This window comes from Papaver somniferum, chromosome 6, assembly GCF_003573695.1.
Source record: "Papaver somniferum cultivar HN1 chromosome 6, ASM357369v1, whole genome shotgun sequence".
Lineage (NCBI taxonomy): Eukaryota > Viridiplantae > Streptophyta > Magnoliopsida > Ranunculales > Papaveraceae > Papaver > Papaver somniferum.
In genome coordinates this window covers 75,318,496-75,338,230 of record NC_039363.1, presented here as the reverse complement: position 1 = coordinate 75,338,230, position 19,735 = coordinate 75,318,496, and the positions used below count along the sequence as shown (strand labels likewise).

The window sequence follows — 19,735 nt, the reverse complement described above, 5'->3', positions numbered from 1 at the left end:
CAACTCAAAATGGAACGGCAAACCTCAGGAAGCCCTGAAGAAGAACGCAAAAAAAAAAGACACCGGCAAAAAAGAAAAGAAAGGAAAACAGGTACATTTTTTCTTCCAGTATTACACAAAATAAAGATAATACCAGCAGCAGCAGCAAAAGGTAGGAAATCCGCAGAAACACCACCTCCTAAACCAAATCCCAATATGATACACACACTTACACATTCCATGGCTGATGAGAGGAAAAAAAAACTTAAACAGAGGAGAAGACTGAAACTCAGGGCCACAGAACAAAACCCGCCTTCTGCTTCATCTTCTTCGGGCGTGCAGGTGTGGGGTTCATTCTCATCACGAAGAATGAAATAGAGGCGAAGAGGAGCTCATCAGTACTGGAACTCTTCTCTCCGGTCTTTAGTACCGAGATAGCAACAAGAATAACTCATACAACCTTGGCACCATCCACTCAACTACCATTAGCAGCTCTTGGGCTTGTGGTGGTACCACCCAGGGAAAGGGATGACGTCAACCGAGGCACCAGCACTGCTTCGATGCTCACAGCCTTGGATGCTGCAACATCTTCCAATCGCTTCCACGTTGATTCACGCTTTTCCCTTATTTCTTTCTCCTTAGATTCGTCTTCTTGATATCTGGTCAAGCACTCCTCAAAGAGCTCTGGGTCAGCATCTGAGAAAATTTTCCTGACGTTCAACGTCAGGCTCTGAACAGCCTGGTTCCAGTGTAATCTTGTATTTTTCTCCAAGGCCGGAAAGATTATGGGAAGGACCACCTTCTGATTCTGAGTAATAAGGTTTCTGATGTGATCGTTGTTCCAAAGGAACAATGCGCGTTCAGCTACCTGAAGACAAAAACCATAATATGTTCACAACCAATTTTGAGGAAAGAAAGTCAGACTAAAAACAACAGGGCTTTAAATGAACAGGACTTATATATATATATATATATAAGTTTGCCCCTTCAATATGCCTGGACTGACATCAAATAATGATGCTCTCTTATTCATTCAAGCACCCCGTTGAGGTAACTTGAAACATTCCTAACTAAAAGGAACATCCAACACCCAGAGACTGGAAGTTTGTAGCTCCTCTGTGTTTTGATACTTAAAAACCAAATAATTCTGTTCATTCTCAGAAGAATTAATCTCATCATCATTGACAAAGAAAACTGAGACATCTCTTTGATGTCTATCTCTAACTTACTCTTGAGTTTCTCTCAAGAATGGTAGAGTTCACATCCTAATTCCCTGGAGACAACTTCTTACGAGTTACGACTAATGCTCATCATTGACTTAACAAAACAACCTTTTCAACTTCCCTTCTAGTATTCTACAATCATGCCAAGCATATAAACTTCACCATTGCTCAATAAGATCTTCTAGACCTATCCCACGTGAACCTGTTTTGTCAAAGGCAACCTCAAAGACAGTCGTAGTCCTAAGCTTATATCATAGGCTGCTAATCGTTAAAAAGGGTTACTCTATCCTCTCTAACTATTACCTGCAACAGACTGCTCAAGCTTCTCAAAATGCATACAGTTAGGTACTACGCAGGAGAAATTCGTGACAAAAAAAATAAAAAAATATTAAAAGTCGCGAGCTTTTAATATTTCTAGTGCTTTATTCCCGATTAAGTATATAAGTAAGGTGTATCATGACAAGAATATGCAATTGCAGACCTTACGACCATGTAACATGCCAACCAACGATTAGATAGTATATAAGTAAGGTGAACCTGTGCAAACTTGGCCCAATTTGTTAGATACAAGGTTAGCTTCTGTTAAAGCAATCCCGTATTGGAGTAACGCTTTCTTGATGGCGGTTCCAGCATTTACCAAAAGAAGGTACAACTAGAGCAGTATCTCTTGAGAATAATAGCCAGCTCATCTAAAGGAAGCTTTATGACCTACATTTCCGTATAGCTGATATACCGGAGGAATTCTTTTTTTCTTGAGTGTTTTTTAGTTGGTTTCATGCCTAGACAGCTTCTTACTTGGGTCTTACAATGGACCTTTTATAGTTGACTTTTACAATTAAATTGCTCTTACTTGATCCATAAACTCAGTTTACAGTCACCAACAAAAAATAAGCAAATATATAAGCAACATCACTAATATACACCATCTATTAGCGTGTATTCCCTAGAATCACCATGTCAAAGCACTCTAAACTACCAGAAGCGATTGACAGACAAGATGGCATACATCATAACCTTTGAAAGGAGGAAAGAGCATTAAATGGAAAAGGAGCTTGGGGCAAGTCATAGTTTGTTGTCACAGAAGAAACACGAAGTGTCATAGAAAAGGTAATGTCACTTGGGGAATGTCAAACTTAAAATTTGAACTACACAATGAACTGTTATCTGAATACGATACCTGGAAGTGTGAGCTGTTGAGGCAGCGGCCAATTTGGTGAAACAAAGGGACCATGCAGCGCTGGAACTCCGCTGTCTGCGTAGCTTCCAAAACTTCCTCCAGCTCACCCAGGAACATAACCTCCTTCGAACTATTAGTAATTGGCCAGTATTTCAAAAGGCCTCTTATCACTGTATCTGCAAGTTTGAAGTCTTTTTCAACGAATTGAGTGATGCAATAAGAAAGTTGTTGATGGTACATCGATACACATTTAGGCTTGTGCAGAGGCAGTAATGCCCGAACAAGGAATAGTTTGTGTTCTTCCTTTAGCGGCAACGCAAATCCATTAATTATACTTCCTAGAATCTCAAGCAACTCCGCAATCCCATTGTGCTTCTCCGTCTCGAAGATAAAACGGTAAAAGATATTGTTAATGGCTTTTCTGATGAATGGACGGTGTACCATGAATTTCCCATAAATACGATGGAGTATCGTCTTTAGATACTCTCTCTCCCTCTGGTCCTCGGAATCGAAAAGGTCTAGCAGCCTCAATACAAATGAATGATCGATGTATCTTTTCGCTAGCTTGGCATCTGTCTCTGAAGAAGCAACGAATCTAAGTAAGAACTCATAAACAACCTGCAAGTGGGGCCATGCTGGTTCCATAGTGGGTTCCTCCTCTTCTGGGTCATAACTCTCTGGGAACTTGTTATCGTGATTTGAGGATGGAAATGTGCGAAATAAGTTAGCGGCCACCATCTTCGTGATTTCTTGCATAACAACCTCATTAAACTTAGAGGTAACAGATGTAATATAGTCGACCAGCTCAAGCAAGGTTTGCCGCTTGATATCTTTTTCTTTGATGTTTTTCGACGGATCCGGGAAGTCAAATATAACACAACACATGTTCAGCTTCCGAATAAAAAGATTCTGCTTTTCAGAACTAGGAACATCTCGGAAGCTGGGTAATGCCTCATAAACACTGTTAAGCAAAACCTGCCCTGTTTGGAGAGCAACAGCTGCAGATTTTTTCCCATCTTTCAACTTATTCGTACTAGAGGCATTCGATACAGAAGATGAATTGTTAGAACGGGAAGCAGTTACTGTTGAACTAGAATTTTTCCCGGAAGTCGAACTTCCTTTCGAGTTATTATTACCTGCCCCAGCAGTATTCACTCCTTGAGATGAATTCATTGAAGAAGCACCTAAAACAACCCCTCCATCATTATTAACCGTTCCGCTTGGCGTAGATTTTGAAGATGGTTTCCTTGGTAACTTTCCGAGTATCTGTTTTATCATCCTAAAAGTGCTAACACCAACCTCACCAAACACCTCTCAGCAGCTATTTCAACCCTACCCAGTGATAAATCAAATACTTTTTTCCTTAATCCCCTCCATCCATTCTCACACTTCACCAAAAAGACTCATTGAGCCCACAACATATTATGAATTTTCTGCACGTAAAGAATGACAAAGGAACGATATGCTCAGAATTCAAATCCTAGACTTATACAATTCAATCACAAAATCTAAAATTTTCAATGATTTTATAAGCGATGAGTATCAATAGACAATTAAACTTACATTGATTATTGCACTTTGGATAGATAATCAAGAAACAGCAACAAAACCCTAGAAATCAAATTTAGGGAATCTGCAGCTGAGCAATATTCTCTCAATCAAACCCTAATACCACCTGTTAGGGAGGTGTAGAGAGAGAGAGAAAGGAAAACATGAGCAGAACGCACAAAGAGACCAGCAAATGAAAACCCTTTTCTCTCCTTCTCTCTTTTATTTTTGATCTCTTTTCTTTTAGATGTAAATTTTAACTGAGAGAGAACAGAGAAGAGAGAAAGGAAAAATGAAGAGTGCTGAAAATTTTGTGAAAAGAAAATGGAGAAGAAATTGACCAAGGAGTTAATAACAATAAAGAAAAAAGATGGAATACTTATCTGAAAATCATGCATAAATCCGTCTTTATCATAATGCCCTTAATATTTGTTAAAAATTACATTGATGTGTGACAGCGTCGATTACTGTCGTCATATCTATGTTCCATCACAAACAGTGCAAGGAAACAGTCACACCGTCTGGTGATCTTTTGATTGAGGTATCATAAAGACTGTGTAGACCTTGGAGGATTTGTTATTTAGGTTTGTCTTCGTTGACTTGTCTAGATCAAGGGATGTTTTCGGAAGAGAATCAATAAAAATACGATATGAGCATTGAAGTACCTTAAAAAGATTGAAAATTTTGTCTGTTTACGCTATTACATCTACTGTATCTCAGTTGTAGGCTTGTCATTCAGTGGGTTCATTTTGGTCTTAATTTTTTTTTCTTTATTCTGGCTAACCCGAAGGTCTCGAACTTTATACCAAAAAATATTAGAGCATTGCTCGTTCGAACTCGTAAGCATTGCTATCTCAAGTTTGTTTGTCAAGTTTTGTTAATCAAAACTATAAGTCTTGATTTCTAGTCTATTTATAGTTATGTCTCGGACTAGGATAGAATATGTAGTTGAGTTTTAGACTTCACGGCGTTCATCGATTGAAGACGAAGATCTAATAAGAAGAGCGTGGAGGAACTTCATCAACAAAAGGTATGTGGAGACTAAAACTTATCTATCAGTCAGCAGTATCTTCTATTCTATCTCCTAATGAGACGAAAGCTATATAGATTTTCATATTATACACATTTGATATTTCGAACTGAGTTTAACTCGGTTATCTATTTCTCAAAATATGTGTTGGAAGCTTTTTATAAGTCTGTGGGAGACAAATTTGTTTATAAGTCTTCGACTTTGGGTCGTTGCAACTCTTAGTTGTGGGTGAGATTAGCTAAGGGAATCAAGTGCGTAGATTCCTGCTAGGATTGAGAGGCGTAAGGAACGCGACTGTACCTTAATCGGTGTGAGACTTTGTTAGATCTCAACAACATTCCAGTCTGAAGTTAACTTGTAGTACGCTAGTGTCTGTAGCGGCTTAATACAGTGTGGTGTTCAAATCTGGACTAGGTCCCGGGGTTTTTCTGCATTTGCGGTTTCATCACTAACAAAACTTCTGGTGTCTGTGTTATTTCTTTTTCGTATTATATTTGTTTATATAATTGAAATATCACAGGTTGTGCACTGTTCAATCAATTGGTAAATCCGACCTTGTATGTTGGAGTGTAATTGATTTGCACTTGGGCATTGGTCTTTGGTACCGTCCAAGTTATTTCTCACATCAATCGGGCTCACAGATTTCTATCAATTCGATTGCAGATTGTATTGAGAAATTGAGATATAACTCTTTGGTATATTTCTTGATTGAGCTCGCTTTATAAGATGGTTCTTTTGGAATTATATTGGAGTTAGTCCATACATATTGCCGGACGAATTATTGGGTGTGGTTGTTATACCTCCGCTTTTTCAAAAACTACACGGCTTCACACTACAAGGATAAGCATCTCCATTACATCATTATATAATAACCGAACCAAAAAAGATAGAGGGGTACTCACACTTGATTCATAACAGGCAAATCACGATAGTTGTGAGCAAAAGATACATCCTGAAATAAAGAAACCGCAGTATACGTATCTTGCAGGATGTTGACAAATACCAAAGAGCAACACATAAATCCTTGACAAGTTGCAAAATGTACATGAAGTCGTTAACACACAATGTACATGAAGTCACTAACCGCTTGAAGCTTAGTGATGCCCAAGGTAGAAGCCAGATGCAAACCTTCTCTAATGGCACATAGATCTGTCATATTGTTACCATTGGTAAAAGCATACTTGGAAAAGGAAGCAACAAATGAGTTGTCAGACCTAATAACTTCACCGCTACCTACAAGTCGACTAGAATTAGAAGCACCATCTATATTCAACATGTCGTAACCTACATAAAGAAAAATCCAACCAAAGTAATGTGTCCCATTTTAACTTTAAGAGATAAAATAGTTGAGTGAAACAAATTTTTGGGCTTTGCACAGAGCCTGGTGCATAATGAAATTCACACTGAAGTTTTGGTGATTGGAAATAAGGTTATTGTGGGAGATCCAAATCTTCCATAACATGAGTGTGATTATACAGTTAGTTAGTTATTGCTGCCCACGAGTATAGTACTGACTAAGACTGCAAACCCAGTGAAAATTAACATGAGAAGAAGATATCTTTAAACCTCGGTCAAAAGCAAATTTGGTCCAAAGGCTAGCATAACAAGACACTCGACAAAAAGGTGATTGATAGTTTCGGAACCAGATGAGCATAACGGACAACTGTCTATAATGTTCAAACCCTTTTACTGAAGAATGTTGTGAACCAGCACTTTCTTGTGATCAAGTAACCAAAGAAAATGTTTAATATGCGAATGAGATTTCATATGTCATAATTTCCTCAATTGAGAATCGATTTTTTCTCCTCAGCAATGTCCTTTGAAATAAGAGTATATGCAAATTCAATAGTAACTTTTCTATTGTTGGTTTCAGGCCATACTTGTTTATCTGAAGGATGGGTTGAATTTTATTTAAAACATCTGAAGGGACGATGTTGGCGACGATATCAAGATTCCAACACTCTGTTTTAAAGTTTATAAGGTTTACTCTGAGATGTTGAATATGTTGAAGGTCCACATCCTACAGATCTTTGATAAGGATCCTAGTAACCCATGATTCATCCCAGACGCTAGTATTATCTCCATTGCCAACACACCAGCGAAGACCATCTTCAACAATTTATCTACCTCTTACAATGCTCTTATAACACCAAAGTGATTATTTAGGCATCGGTCAGACCCATAAAGAAAAAAAATCAGCATACTTGGTTGTGAAAAGAGATCCAAGTAAGTTGTGAGGGTTCATAATAATCCTCCAGGCAGTTTTGGCAAGAAAGGCCAAATTATGATACTCTAAGTTCCAAATTCCTAAGCCCTAAGCCTCAACAGGAAGAAATTGATACCAACCAATAGGGTGCAATTTTTTTTCCATTCTCTTCATACCCATAAAAACCTTTTCCTAAGCTTATTTATAGCCTGAAGCACACAAAATCCAACAAAAGGCATAATATGGTTTAAGGACAGATCAAGTAATGATTTTAGAAGGACATCTCTTCATGCCATGTTAAGAGCAGAAAGTTTCCCATCTTGAAGCTTATTAGTAATCTTTACCATACAATTTAAAAAATTACTTGCCTTTTGTCAACCCCATTGGATGTTGCACCCTAGATACTCTACGGGAAGAAGAACTAGCTTCACATGTAAACCTCTTGCCATATGTCTGGAAAGTATCATATGAACATTTTTAGAAAAGACAACGCTTGACTAGTGAAAATTAATAATTTTCCCAAACCAGGTGTAATAAGTATCCAATATCTTGGTAATTGTCTTAACATTATTCAACTTAGCCTCTAAAAATTTGGTATTATCATCTCGTAAAAGTTGTGAGTGTTAGAGCATTGCTCGGTTGAACCCACCAAGCGTTGGTATGTCAAGTTTGGTTATCATATTTTAGTGAATCAAAACTCATGTTAAGAGTCGCTTGATTATGTACTAGAGTTAAACTTCATATAGGTTAGCTTGAAAGCATTAGGATATGAGATATTACAAGTATTGCGAAGTCTTGAAGATGTGAAGAAGCAAGGAGCTACAACGACAAAAATCATCCTTCCACTTGAGGTTAGTGATATTTGACTTGAACTGTTTCATTCCCTAACGTATCTTTCATGTCGTGCATATTGAAAACATAACTGCAAAGCATATATGAATCTAGATAGACATAATATTAAGGAATACAATACGAGGTTTATTGCTTTACCATTAAACTTTGTAGATAAGACATCGCCATAATCATTTGAATGATATTGTGATTATGTATGGGTATGAGGTGAGGATTTCATCCTAGGGAACAATGTTTACATGTGTTCTAAGAAAGTAAGTTCATAAACTTGTTTGTGGACCGAAAAGGAAATTGCCAGGAGTTATTGGTTTTGTTATTCATTGCATATCTTATGAACAACCAATATGTGTGATAGAGTATAACCGCTCATAACTTGTTGTGTTCTTGGTAGAACTATTCACAAAGTCCTGATTTTTGTATTGGCATAACTTTTATTAGTAAAACCAATCTTAAGTAATCACCTGTGGTATGATCGGATTATGTATGCCTTGGGGAAAGGGAACCGATCCTAGTAAGGGAAAGGGAACTGATCCTAGTAAGGGAAAGGGAACCGATCCTTGTAAGGGGTGCAATACATCAAGGGGAATCGATCCTTGTATGGGGTGCAGCAAGGTTTATAGCTGAAAAGGGAACCAATCCTATGGACATATGCAGCACATATAATTTAGATACCATATATATGTGGGGAACCGATCCTAGTACCTAGTCAACCGAATCTTTGGGAAGCTAGTGTGACTATGCGTAGTACTCACATGGAGGTAGAACCGAAACTTGTTTTGGTAGAACCGTAAACCCATGATTGTGATTGAATATTGGTTTGATCAATCACATAGTTCTTGAAAGTCAGATGAACCAATTCTAAACTTGTTTGGAAGTGTGAAAAATCGGTTTCAAGGTTAAAAGTGTGAAAGAGAACTTACAAAGTAAAGATGTCGACAAACTTTGAACACGTGTTGTGAATGTTTATTTCTATAATTGTTCAAGATATTCCTTAACGGCTAAGGGAAGAGAATCCCAGGATCGAAACATAAGTAAGTTAAGAATCTTTTAATTAAGGTTATTAATTTCACTTTGTAGGGAAATTACAGAATTAGTAATGTGCATTTACTAATTAGATTTTCCGAGAGATTTCGATTGTTATTTTTGGACACAGCATTTCCATGAATTATGGAAACCGAATTTGTGCTTTAATGAATATCTTGAGAATATTTTCGGTTTTGGAAATTCCTTGGTGTCCAAACTTCCTTGTCTATAAATACACAAAATTTGCCTTTCTAGCAAACTAATCCTTCGTAACAACAGACTTCCTCTTTTGTCTTTGTTACTGATGTAGCCGCCTATCGGAGAGGAGAGTAATTCAATTAGGTAAAATCTCTTAGGCCGCTCGTTTTAAAGTCTTCTTTGGGATTGAGAATCTCTAGCACGATCCGTTGGTGGGAAACTAGATAATTGCGGTTTATCTTTGTTTTCGATTGATTTGATTGACTAACGGTCGTTAAAATCTAATTGCACCTAGTTTGTTTATTCTTGAGAATATTCTTTTCTGATATAAGATTCACTCAAACTAGTTCAGAGTTTCGACAGGGATCTTTAGACTGATGTTAGTTCTAAAGATGATCTTGTGATAATCTATTGTTAATAGACTCCGTTCTGCGCGTGATTCATCACAAGAGATTCAAGTGATTGTGTGCAGGTTTTTATTGAAGATTTAAGAAGATTTGAAGACAAAGAATATATTGAAGATCTGACTTGGGTTTTATAACCTTTGGTGTGCACAATACTTGTTTGGGTAAAAGAGGATCCAATTAATAATCGGTTTATCCTTGTGGTAGATTGGATTGATTAATTGAGTAGATCGGCATCAACACGGTTCTTCAGATTAAAGGTGTTGTTGGCTTAATCTTAATCGATTACCTTTGGGTGATTGAACATAAGATATATCTAGACCCGAAGAAAGAGTTTATGTTAAGATAAACGGAAGAGCCTTTGTCCGACTCATATCACTTGGTTGAATAGAGTTGATACCAAACAGATTTCTTGTTCCTTTACTGTTTGGAATACGAACCAAAGGGATTGTTCCAAGTACGTGACTTATTCATAAGTCAGAGTCGTGGGAATACAAACGGAACTAGGTGAACTATAGGTTTAGTTACTTGGTCTCAACTATACGAAATTAAGTGTAATTTTGTGTAGCGGCTTAATCTTGAGAGTATTCAATTATGGACTAGGTCCCGGGATTTTTCTGCATTTGCGGTTTCCTTGTTAACAAAATCTTGTTGTGTCATTCACTTTTATTTTCCGCATTATAATTGTTTTATTATAATTAAAGTAAATTACACAAGTATTAATTCCTATTTACTTGATAAGCAATCATATTGTGTTTGGTTAAGTTCGAACATTTATATCAAGTAAACATACTTCGTTGTTGTATTGTCTCGATCTCATATCCATAGACGATCACACGAAGTGTGAACCGATTAGTTGTATTATCTCGACTCTGTCCATAGACAATCACTTTCGGAGAGAAATGACTTATAGGTAGGAAAAGTTTTAGCTTGAGGTATATTTGGGTACCCTTGCCTTTTCAGTGAGAAATGACATGAGCATTAGAAGTAATCTGGGATCCTTTTAATATACTTGCAGTCAGTCTCCTTGACCAATAAGTCTCAAAAGAATCTTAAGACCCAAAAAAATAAGGTGACAAAGGGTCACCTTGCTAAGACCTTTTTGAGGAAAAAGGGTCTTTCCAGGACATCCATTCAAAAGATCTTGATACTTAACAGTCGACAAGCATTCGAGTATCCAACCAAAATCCAGCGAGATTGGGAACCAAGAGCTTTCATCACAACTTTTAAAAAGTTCCAACTTATACGGTAATAAGCTTTCTCATAAAAAATTCCCAAGGCCATCCAACCACCAGGACTCTTCTTATGCTTTATATAGTGGTAAATTTCAGAAGGAATAATTCATTGGGGGATATATAAATTAATTGGGGGATATTTTACTTAGCAGCCGATACTGAAAAACCATGTCGATCGCAACTGTCCGTATTAAAAAACCATGCCGATTTCTACGGTAAAATATCCCCCAATTAGTTTCCATATCCCACCAATTTTGGATTCTTCAGAAGTGATAAGAATAGAATCAAATACAGACCTATTAGGGAGGAGGACATTTTGATTTAGTGAGATGAACTTGGGTAAAATAGGCTTGAGACGAGATTTTTCTTGTTTTTAATAAACAACGTGATTTTATTAAGATTTTTAATATTGAAATTTACGAACAACAAAAAAAACCGACTAGTTATTTATTTATTTATTTTTTAAATTCGGTGAAAACACCGGGGGTACCAAAATACACCACCAACTTTTTCGTAGGCAATCTATATGGACAAACTCAACAAAACTCCGAGAGTTAAAACTCAATCAAGGAAAGTGTCTAGAGTTACATCTCTATCTCTCTTGAGATTAGAACGTTTATAGAATTGGATCCGTGTGAACCTAATTACAAAGAGAGTTCTTGGATGGTACCAAAGACCAATGTCCAACGATCAATCAAGTCGTATCCAACAAACTAGGTTGGACGTATCTACTTTGATTGATCAACGCACAACCTATGATATTTCAATTATAAATATAAACAATATAATGCGGAAAAAAAATAACACAGACACCAGAAATTTTGTTACCGAGGAAACCGCAAATGCAGAAAAACCCCGGGACCTAGTCCAGAATGAACGCCAAACTGTATTAAGACGCTACATACACTAGCCTACTACCAATTAACTTCATTCTGGAATGTAGTTGAGCCCAAACTTAGTCTCTCACTGATTTAGGTACAGTCGCGCTCCTTACGCCTCTTGAATCCCAGCAGGACTCCGCGCAATTGATTCCCTTATACAGTCTCACACCAACTAAAAGTTGCTTCAACTCAATTGAAGACTTTAAACTAAATCTCCTCCCATAGATTAAGCCTATGATTGATTTCCTGATTTACAATCTAAACGGATGATCAGATCAAACAAAAGATCCGGGTGATGGAAATCGACATCTACATGAAAAAAGTATGGCTATCCTCAAAATCCGGACTTATGCAACCCGAAGTGCAGCCTAGATTATTATACACCTCACAAGTATAAAACTTGTGGAATCAAAAAAGTCTGAGACGAAGAGAAATTTGATGATTACTATTTATCTTGATCATTGGAGCAAGCTCAATAAACAATTAAGATCAGGATACTCGAGTTATCAAGATAAAAGATAACTGGACATGGCTTCGCGAATCCCAATGAAGTCTTTGTATTCGCTAAACCCCAAATGTGTTTCTATAGAGGACGACTATAGACACAACTAGAACACACCAAAAAGTAGTGTCAGGATTCAAAGATCCCAGTTCCCAAGAGTTCCCCTTATATAGACTTCAAAGCCTATGTTGCTTTAGGTTTAAGTTAAGATAGATTTGGAACCAAGCAATCAATATTCACAGTTAGATGAAAGCTTTGAAGCTTATTCACATAAACAAGATATACACTCTGGTTAGGTAAACTGTAACCGAACTGTGTATAAAGATTATGTCCAACTTGGTTAGCCGAAACTAGACGATTTGAACTTTAAAAGCTTAACACTCTTTTTCTTGTTCACTAAGACATTAATCTTGAGCCACAATCATGTGATCAAATGAGTCTAGTGTTAATTAGAGAATTGATCAAATGAAAATCATTTCGTATAAATAACTTAATTGCAATTGAATCATAATCGACATAGTTGGTAAATGTACAAGGTACAATTACTTGAGTCATTCATTAGTCGGTTGAGTCATAGTACACGAACCGGTTTGCAAACTTATAAGTAATAACCGAGTTCAGAAGTTGACATAACTTATTCAGGTCATGTACCGGTTTGCAAACTTAGGTGTAACTCAATTTTCCAGAGTTGACAGAAATTTTTCAGTTCACGTACCGGTTTGCAAACTTAAGACTTTTACCGATTCCGGAGTTCACAAAACCTATTCAGTTCACGTACCGGTTTGGATATTAAACTAGTTCTAGAACATAGAACTGTAATGACTGGCATACCGTTTTGATTAACTTAACCTGGTTCTCTAACCACAATCCCAAAATGGTTTACATACAAATACATACCTATCCGGATCACGAAACAAACAGATTTTCCCATGATGTACATACGAATATGCATATCACACAAATCTGAAAGTCGATATATAGCTACTCCACTACGTGTACAAGTACATGTAATACTGTTAGAGCATAACTCGGTCGACCTCGCATGCGTTGCTATATCAAGCATGTTTGTCAATGTTAGTGATCAAAACTACAAGTCTTGATTACTGGTCTATTATAGCTAAGTCTCGGACTAGGAAAGAAAAGTGTAGTTGTGCTCAAAGACTTCATGGCGATTCATCATACAACGACGAAGATCTACTCAAGGAACCGTGGAACTTCATCAACAAAAGGGTATGTGGAGACTTGAACTTATCTATCACTCAAAGGTCTATCTATTTTATCTCCTACTTCTTATGAGACAAAAAGTCGTATGCTATATAGACTGGATCATACACATTTGATATTTCGAGCTGAGTATTCAATGCTTATCTTTATCTCGAAATCGTGTGTTGGAAAAGCATTTCGCTTTGATCAAGTTTATCTTCACCTAGTGACGAAAGTCATGAAATATTTCAATTACTTTGGATCTGCTTTGACGAGAAAGGTTTGTGAATAACAACTGAATAACGTCCTCTGAGAATGTTTCAATAGTTGGAATGAGAGTTTAGATTACGTAACCATGTATTCCTTGAACAGAAGTTTTTCTAACTTTGTTGATCAAGAGAAATCGGTAGGATTGTGGAATTGGCTTTCCAAGTCCGCGAACCCAGTCCGCGAACCGACGGAAGTTCTTGACCGAGAATTTCTGCTGGGATTTCCAAAAACTCGTTTGTGTGCTAAGTCCGAGAACTGGCGGAAGTTCTCGACCCGAGAATTTCTGCTGAGTTTGGAAAACTCAACCGGTTATCTTAAGTCCGTGAACTTGTTTGTGAACTTAAGTGGTTACGATCCAAAGATGTGCTTTGAACATGAAACTTAAATTACTAAGGAATGCTTTATGTAAACCGTGGCTAAAGTTCATGAGCCGATTCAATCGAATCCAATCATATTTGTTTCAATTGTGTCTTGTGTAGTTACATAAGATCTCATAGAAATTGAACAACTCTCTAACTAGTTCATTTGAAGTCAATTGAACTAGTTATGGTGAAGAAGAACAAGGTTAATATGAAAAGCTCATATGGTTAACCTTTTTGGGTTACTATGTTGAACCAACATACACGTACACGTTTGGGCATGGTTTTCACGAACCCAGTAAACGTATACCTCAAGTGTGTGTGACAAGCTAAGTTTTCGATATAACAGTTGAGAAATATTAGATTGAATCTAAATCAGGTTTTCATATAACGGTGAATATGGATTGCTTTGTAACTAAGGTAAATCCCTGATTTGAAGACTATATAAAGGAGACATCTAGCATTAGGAAAAACTAATCCCCACACGTCTGTGTGATACTAGTGCGCTTGATGTGTTTTCAAAGTTGTTGTAGTAGTATGATTCGTTCAAGACTTGTGAAAGCGTATTTTTAGATTTTTTTTAATAAATAAAAATAGCGAACTAAATTAAAAAGATGTTGTGAAAATTATGGAGAGAATAGGACTAGGATTCCACCATTGGTTGATATTAGTGATTTAATAAAACAATAATTATGCAACTCAACATTCAGATTGATTCTAATAGTATTGCCTAGACATGTAGATTTCCAAAAGAATAGATGTTAATCCAAGCATAGAATATCAAAACCCTAAAGCAAGCATATTCTATCAAGAGAAAATATACCTAACTAATCAAAATCATATAAACAATTTTTAGTTCAATGCAAAAATCATAATAGAGTTGTTGTAATTAATTAATAAAAATATATAACTTTTACCGAAACAACGGCTTCCTCTATAGCCCCAGGGATTGGGTTTAGCTCCGGATATTGGAAACACACTCAAAATAATTTTTCATTGCTCAAAAGTGTTTACAAGTGATGAAATGGGAGAAAATAATGATTAAAACGGGTTTGCTCTAAACGATCCCCAAACTCTCCATCCCCTCACTGATACCCAAGACACTCTTATTTATACTGTGAAGCCAATCTTAGGTCGACAATCATCTCAATTACTCCAAAAGATCTTTGCAGTTAATGAAAGTATTTCACGGGAATATTTCCTCTCCATTTTCACACGTCTTCTGAGTTGTATGGTATATCCAAATCTTCTCATTTAATTGAGCCAAATAATGAAGATAATATCTTCAATTAATTCCGTGAATAATTCCTTCCATGTTTTCGAAAATATCCAAAAGTATACGATTTCCTTCCATTCAAGACACGTACAAAATCTTACTATCATGGTAAGAAGATAATCATGTCTTAAAGACACAAATATCCCCATAATATCATGACCAGAATCTCACACAGTTGAGATTTCTTTCCCCGCCAAATATCTTTCCCGTGAAGAAGAAGATGGGTGCCCCATATTCGGTCCTGGGGTGCGAATAGCAGATGCCATGAGGGGTGTCTCTGATCAGCTGCTTGGGTGCAAATATCCTTTGGGTACCCCTTATCATTTGGGCGCCCCTTATCCACAAGTGAGAGTCTGAATAACACGTTCCTTCCGGTGCTTTAGACGACTTTTCGAGCCGATTTTTCCAAGAATGTTTATTTCCAAAAATACCTAAAAACACATAAAATACCATAATAAGTGCAAAAAATCGAGTACCAACAATATATGAAATTAAGGACAACGTAGACACAAAAATGTGTCTATCAGCGCTCGCTAGAGTCGATTCTCCTTTAACCTTTGGTTTTCTTCTTCTAAAACCAGGTTAACGACTTAAAGACTTCATTGGAATTGTGAAGCCAGACCGATACTACTTTTATCGTAGTTGTGTAATCTGATCTTGTATCTTCTATCGTACGAGTACAATCATATTAATTGACTTGAGATCGTGAGAGTTCTGCGATAGGCAAGATATAAAAGTAATCATAAACGCCTTCGTCTCATCGTTTGTGATTCCGCAACATCATATTTCGCTAGTCGATTAAGTTTGTTGTGAGGTGATTGATTAATCTAGGCTGTTCTTCGGGAATATAAGACCGGATTATCAATTGGTTCCTGTTCACCTTGATTATTATCAAAAGACGGAATAAATTTTAGGGTTTATCTATGGGAGACAGATTTATCCTTTGATAGACTTTTCTGTGTGAGACAGATTTGTTTATTGTTAAAGCCTGCGATTTTGGGCCGTAGCAACTCTTAGTTGTGAGTGAGATCAGCTAAGGGAATCAAGTGCGCAGTATCCTGCTGGGATCAGAGGCGTAGAAGTGAAACTGTACCTTGGATCGGTGGGAGACTGATTGGGGTTCAACTATAGTCCAGTCCGAAGTTAGCTTGTAGTAGGCTAGTGTCTGTAGCGGCTTAATACAGTGTGTATTCAATCTGGCTAGGTCCCGGGTTTTTCTGCATTTGCGGTTTCCTCGTTAACAAAACTTCTGGTGTCTGTGTTATTTTTTTTCCACGTTATATTTTTATATAATTGAAATAATACAGGTTGCGCGTTAAGATCATCAAGTGGAAATCCAACCTTTGGTTGTTGATTGATATTGATTGATCCTTGGACATTGGACATTGGTCTTTGGTACCGTCCAAGTTATTCCTTGTGTTTGATTAAAGACTCACTATTGTTTTAGCTTGAGTAAATCAAAACAAGTGAGAGATATTAACTCATTGAGATACTTTAATCTAGATTGAGTCTGACTGTCTAGTTGATTCTCTAGCAAAGTATTTCGGAGTTAGTCCATACAGATTGCTAATCGAATTATTGGGTGGTGTTGTTAAACCCCCGCTTTTTCAATTGGTATCAGAGCAGGCAAACACGGTAAACCTAATAAGTTTGTGTTTGATCGTTCCTTATAAATTTCCCTGTGGGAAATTTCTTTGGAAAGCTTGCTCCTGGCATCTGTAACGCACGCCAGAGTTCCTTAAAGATTGTTCAGAGATTATTATGGTTAAAACCCCTGGGTACTCATGATAATCTCACTTCATCTAAAAGGGGAGATTTCGATGTTAAGAAGCAATCAGAAGGAAAAAATAAAAAGAAGGAAAGATCGGGAAAACGTTCAACACGCTCAAGGATATGGAACCTCACTAGATTAACTCTTGATCTCTATGAGGAATACTATCGTAATGGATCAATTGATAAAGATTTGTTTAAAGCGTTCGAAGGTGTTATTGAATTCTTAGAAAAACTTAATTCTGTTAAGTCTAAGAATTATTCCGGAAAGGGTATTGGATGTATTAAATCCGTTAGTACTGTACAACCCAGAAATGGGAAATATCCTCCTTCTAGACCGAACAAACAAAGGGTTGAAAGCTCCAGCTATCCTGACTATCATCATTATTTTGATTATACTACATGGACTGTTCACACTTATCAACCAGACGTGTCGCATGAGAACTTTTCTGCGCATTATGCCTCTTGGTAACAAGGTTGGCATTTTCTCCATTTGTATATATCTTGAAGTGGGGCAAGAAATGGTTTGAGTTATGTTTGGTTAGATTTCTATTGCTTATATTTTCTTTCACATGTTTGTAGGTTGCATACCTTTAATGTGAAAATGGGCTAATAAAATTCCATAAGTCTTATGAGGGTCTCAGTTCGTGTTAAGTCCAAGCCCATGAATGAGGGATATATATGTATGTGGTCCACGAACCCTCTCCTTCCTCATCTTCCGTCCGCGTATGTGAATTAGGGTTTGTGCTTCTCCACCATTAAAGCTTCGCTGAAGAAATCAAAAGGAAGGGTGTTTGAGGTTCTCTTCAAGTAAGTAATTTCCTCTTGTATATCTCTGTATGATGATCTCTAGGAGCATGAAAACGAATTCAAAGAACTCAAAAAACCCTAGCTTGAATCCTCCCTGTGATCAAAATTCTCTTAGAATTAGGTTTGTGGATGATTCTTGTGCGAGAACTTTTGATAGAATTGCTTCCAAAGGTTTTATTCTAGAAAAGAGATTGGAAACCTTTAGTGGACATGAAGAGGATTTAGATTTCTTCAAAAAGTTCAATCTTGGGAATATCTTTAATGGTATTGGTGAAGGTTTTGATTCTCTAACAAGGATTTTCTATGCTAACATTTATGATGTTGATTTTAACAAGATGGAATTCAAATCCATGATAAATAGAGAAAGGTTTCTTGTTAATAGAGAGTTAATTTTAAGGGTCACCAAAATACCGTTGGGAAACGTACGGTTACCTAGACCAAGTGATGAATGTCCATCATATGATGATATCTCTATTGGACTTTGTGGAAAGAAAGTTGTGTGGAGTCAAGGAAAGTTTCCTACTAATGATCTTAGTATTTCTTTAATAGCATTTGGAAAACTCGGTATCTCTAACCTTTGTCCTTCCACAATTGAGAATTCTTGGTGGAGTTATGATTTTGCGGAATTAGTCTACTTCCTTGAATCCGGTAATACAAATCTTGACATTTGTGGTTTTACCATCTTTCAAATGATGACGATGACCTCTCACGTCAAGATGTTGGGCTATCCTTGTTTAATTAGCCAAATTTTCAGTGATCGTGGACTTGATTTTATTGGAAATTCTCTTGGGATTCCCAAACTTATTCGTCCATGTACCTTTCGGCGTATAAGGGAAAATTTTCGCAAGCGACAAAGAGGTACTCCTATTGATATTGAAGACCCTACCACCTTGAGGCTTATTCAGAAGGTTTACAAGGGTGTGCGCAAGGTAAATGCAAGAGTGAAGTGCTTAAAAGATCAAGTGTCGTTAATTGGAACCAAGTGTCCCGAGCTCAAGGAAGAGTTAGACTCAATTCAATCTTCTTGGAAATTGTCCGATGATGAAGGTGATGAGTGATGCATCTTCTTATATGCCTAGTATGTCTTCTTTTTGGATTAGTTGGAAGAATAACTAGTGACTTGAATAGCGATGATTGTGACTACACATAGCTATTATTTTCATCTTCTTCTTATTATTTTTTAGGTTCATGGTTTTAAATTCTAAAAATATTTGGAGGATGATGGTTATTGCAGTATTAATCTGTTTGATTTTGAAGTATTGCAATATTTATATGGAATATGTATTGTTTGCGTCCGTGAACTTGAAGGTCCCAAATTTTGTCAAAAGTAAAGTCGTTTATAAATTGATATTCGTATTGATGAAAGAACGAATGGACTTTTGACAATTACAAAAGTTATGCCTATGCAGTCATGAATTTGATGGAAAATAGGATTAAAATCTTTTGTAAGACAAGGATAAAGTCTATTATATTGTTATGCATATAATGATGGAAAATAGAATAGATCCTTGTATGTTATCCACGGTATTGATCTTTATTGATCCATTTTGTTATGTATTACCGTGAAGGCTCCATTGTGTGTATTATGTTGAGCACAATACGACTAAGTCGATTATTCTTATTGGCTTGGTTGGTTGTTCCATAAGATGCTATATGTTGAGCATTAGGAACTAAATTAATCAACTAGTTTGGTTATTTAGTTTGTACTCCATAAGTTTTATTTCTTATGATTGAGTGCATGTACGGCTAAGGTGGTCATGTTCTATGATAAGCTTAGTCGGGGTTCCAT

At 36.8% G+C, this 19,735-nt stretch overlaps 1 protein-coding gene across 1 annotated transcript; it reads right to left on the bottom strand.

Annotated features, from left to right (window-relative positions):
- Window positions 1-68: 68 nt before the first annotated feature.
- On the bottom strand, window positions 69-4,240 carry LOC113288014 (serine/threonine protein phosphatase 2A 59 kDa regulatory subunit B' gamma isoform-like). Its single transcript, XM_026536940.1, has 3 exons — window positions 3,943-4,240; window positions 2,380-3,812; window positions 69-847 (listed from the first exon to the last, which is right to left on the bottom strand). The coding sequence occupies exons 2-3, from the start codon at window positions 3,655-3,657 to the stop codon at window positions 455-457; spliced, it is 1,671 nt and encodes a 556-aa protein (XP_026392725.1). The 5' UTR covers window positions 3,658-3,812; window positions 3,943-4,240; the 3' UTR covers window positions 69-454.
- Between the last annotated feature and the right edge of the window lie 15,495 nt (window positions 4,241-19,735).